This window comes from Salarias fasciatus, chromosome 22 (genome assembly GCF_902148845.1).
Source record: "Salarias fasciatus chromosome 22, fSalaFa1.1, whole genome shotgun sequence".
NCBI lineage: Eukaryota > Metazoa > Chordata > Actinopteri > Blenniiformes > Blenniidae > Salarias > Salarias fasciatus.
The window spans coordinates 15,558,126-15,561,516 of NC_043765.1; the positions used below are offsets into that span (position 1 = coordinate 15,558,126).

The window sequence follows — 3,391 nt, forward strand, 5'->3', positions numbered from 1 at the left end:
GAATTCCAAAAACCCAAACGCTCTGTCAGACCATTTTGGCTGTTCTAGTGCTAAAGAAGATAATAAAAACAATTATGTGCTTCATGAGTGATTCTGTGTATCTTTCATGACACTGACAAGCTGTCAGTGTCATCAGATCCTCCGCTCCCCAGCCTGCTCACACCTTCTGCACTAAACTCTCACTGTGCCCAGCTGATTCTGTCGACCCCTCCCCCTGGTGCGCCGCCACGCCCATCTCGGCGCAAGTGCAGCGGACCAGCCAGACACCCTCTTCTGCGCCTGTCGAAAATAGGAATGCGCAGCCTCCGCCGGTGATCATCGCCAAGTTGCGCCGTCAAATTAGAGTCTTAAGAGTTCGGGCCATACCATTGTGGGTAACTTTGGGTTGTAGTCCTTTGTGATGTGCACACGTCAGTATCTCCATCAGTGTGGTTCACTTAGTTGATAAATTAAAAAGGGAGAAACATTTCAGATAAAAGTAGCACTGCCGTTTCTTCTCACCACTGCTGCATTTAATAGACTTTACTGCTTCTCACTGACATTCAGGACAGTGATTTATTTTTTACAGCCTAATTTGCAGGATTACATTAAAACATATTTGTCCTTCAGTTGCACAGTTGTGTTAAATTGACAGTAAGTATTGACACACACTGAATTGAAATTCATTCTAATACTTAATACTGTCTACTTTAGTGAGTTCAAGAAGAGAAGCAGATTATTTTTAACATTCTCCCAGTGTAGGGCCCAATCAAATAACAGGAGTTAAACTACAGGAAGATTGTTTTGTTTGTGTTGGACAAAGGTGTGCACTTCAGAGAAGCAACAAAGAAAGAACACACATGTATCTAACATCATTAAAAAAACAAACAAACCTGATTTCATAAAATATATATAGAATTAATGTATTAAAACTGTCTATTAAAGACTCCAAAAAGAATGCTGATGTTGCCTGTCAGCACCTGAACAGTGGTATTTCTTTAGAACTGTCTGAATACTGTGCAGGTCTTCTTGCTGTGTGTCTGACAGTCAGACTGTGACAGAGGACGACTGCAGCAAATATGTGAACAGAAATACACCTGGACCGGCACTTTAAACCTAATCCTAATATGACTGAATAGAAACAAGTCTATATTTGTTTATGACGCTTTAAGAACATGGCGTGGAACACAAAATGTGAACTCATTTATGTTTATATTTTTTTGTGTTCATCATATCATTTTTGTGCATGTTAATCCTTCCTGTAGCTCTCACAGTGTTTCCTGAAGAAAGGACAGAAGGACAGTGAATTTATGTTCAAGGCTGAGCATAAATTAAAGCTTCATGACACATCAGTACACTTCACCATTGTCCAGCTGGGGTTTGCTACATGTGGCATCTGTCTTCACTGCTGCAGCGTCTTGTTATTTACAGATGGTTTCTGGGCATCAGATCACTGTCAGCTGAATGAAGAGATCAATGTTATTTCTGCTGAGCGAAAGACAGCTACTTTTGATAAAAGAGAGCTTGTAACATATTGTCCACCTCACAACGACAGGAAAGAGGTGTCCTTTGTGATTTTTTTGTTAAGGAATTATTGATGCCAAAGTTAAAGTTCAACTTTACCGGACAGCACAAGAGGAGTTGAAGTTAAAAATGTGTTCATTTGACTGGCAGTCACTGTGTTTCTTCATATGTGTTCTTTATATTCATTCATCACTAAAATGGAACGACTGGAACAACTGTGATCGACCAAAGTTCACAGAAATCTGCATTTTAACATGATTTGCTTTTGGGGACAAGAGAAGGAGGGTATTTTGATGAATTCTTTGATTTTCATGACTTTTTGATAAATTCTTTAGCTAATTTAATGGTATTTCCATATGTTTATCCAGTGTCTTGTTTCATCTAACTCAGGGTCACACAGAAGGTCAAAGCAGCAGGAAAATTATTGCTTCGAAATGCTTTTCTTAAAGGATTAACAATCAAGTTTGAAATGATTAAACTGTATCACTGTGGTGTCCTGGTTTTATGAACTGTATGCAACTCAAGTGTCTGGTAAACAGTTTCTGAAGACTCTGAGAGAAGATGTTGTATTCTTATCCATGATTCACATCGCAAAGAGAGATCAGACTAAAACACAAAGAAAGCTGAATTAACTATAGATTCAACATGAACACACATTCAGGACAAAACAACGTAATAAGTTCTCAATGTCTTCATGCTTTGTGTTTTAAATTCAAAATGTAATGAATGACATTTTGTAAAAGTAAACAATTGTGCAAACATGTATTTATCTGCAGTGGTGGTTTAAAGAATTTCAAAAAGCCGACAGTCTTTTTCCACATGAAATTGAGCACAACACAATTCTGAACTTCTTCAAAAACTGCAGAAAGAAATAAGGAAAATGGGAAGAAAACGGACAACGGAGGAACAGGACAATCAAATTGAACATTATCAGTAATTTTTTGGAAAAAACAATAAACACAACCATAAGAAAGTAAAAGAATATAAACATTTGATTTTGTGTGTAAGACATGTTCAACATACAAATACCTGTCTTCATGTGGGATTTAAAATCACAGAACAAAACGCATGAAGCAAGACAAGATCTTCTGAGCAGCTAAGGGTGAGCTGTGCGTAATGCACAAACAGATGGAAATCTCGCATTGCAGTGATAGTCATTCCACCTCTTAGTCGGTCCCCAGTTGGTTTCAACACATGACTCTCCTCTATAGTTGTTTGGCTGTCTTGGACTCCAAAAGAAAAAGTCGACCCTGGATCCATCAGACCATATCCATTTTGAATTCTGATGATGGTCGGTGAGTCCAATCCAGGTGCGTCCATGACTCGAGTCAAAGTTCGCAATCAGCAATCTGACAAATTCGTGTTCCTGCACTCTGTGGATGGACACCAGGTTGGCTCCCAGAGACACACAGTGGCGTTCTGCATCAATCCAGGTCCGGTGAGCCGCAACATACCGAAAGCAGCGGCCATTGAAGCTGTACCAGAACGGTGGACAACCGCCACGCTGGAGCTTCGTGTTTTTCTCCTCCAAGGGAGTCGCAGCACAAAGAGCGAGGAAACACAAAAAGAGGATTAACATCATGTTGAAGCTTCAAATGTCTCTGAGTGAGAAGGCCTTGATGTCTTGCTGGAGCTGTTCAGAGCCGTTTGAGGAGACTGAATCACACAGAGGAGAAAGTCTTTTATATCCCTGAGAGAGGCGGAGCTGCACTGAGAGAGTCTTATCAACAGCTTTGTTCAGGTCAATAAAAATTGGTGATCAAATTTTTTTTGGCTTGTTGTCGCCAATTTCCTGCCTCCCATTGATTACTGGGATGACTCTCCTATCATACGGTCATGGCGATTGGACTCACAGGCAAAAGGTCAAAATAGGTCAAACCAGGCACAG

General features: G+C 40.1%; 1 protein-coding gene across 1 annotated transcript; it reads right to left on the minus strand.

Annotated features, from left to right (window-relative positions):
- Positions 1-2,599: 2,599 nt before the first annotated feature.
- On the minus strand, positions 2,600-3,085 carry LOC115409879 (ladderlectin-like). Its single transcript, XM_030121173.1, has one exon. It carries the CDS (start codon positions 3,083-3,085, stop codon positions 2,600-2,602), a length of 486 nt encoding a protein of 161 aa, XP_029977033.1.
- Positions 3,086-3,391: the final 306 nt, after the last annotated feature.

What these genes read in the sequence shown, in the direction of transcription:
- LOC115409879 (XM_030121173.1), bottom strand. Translation starts at nt 3,085, where the DNA reads ATGATGTTAATCCTCTTTTTGTGTTTCCTCGCTCTTTGTGCTGCGACT.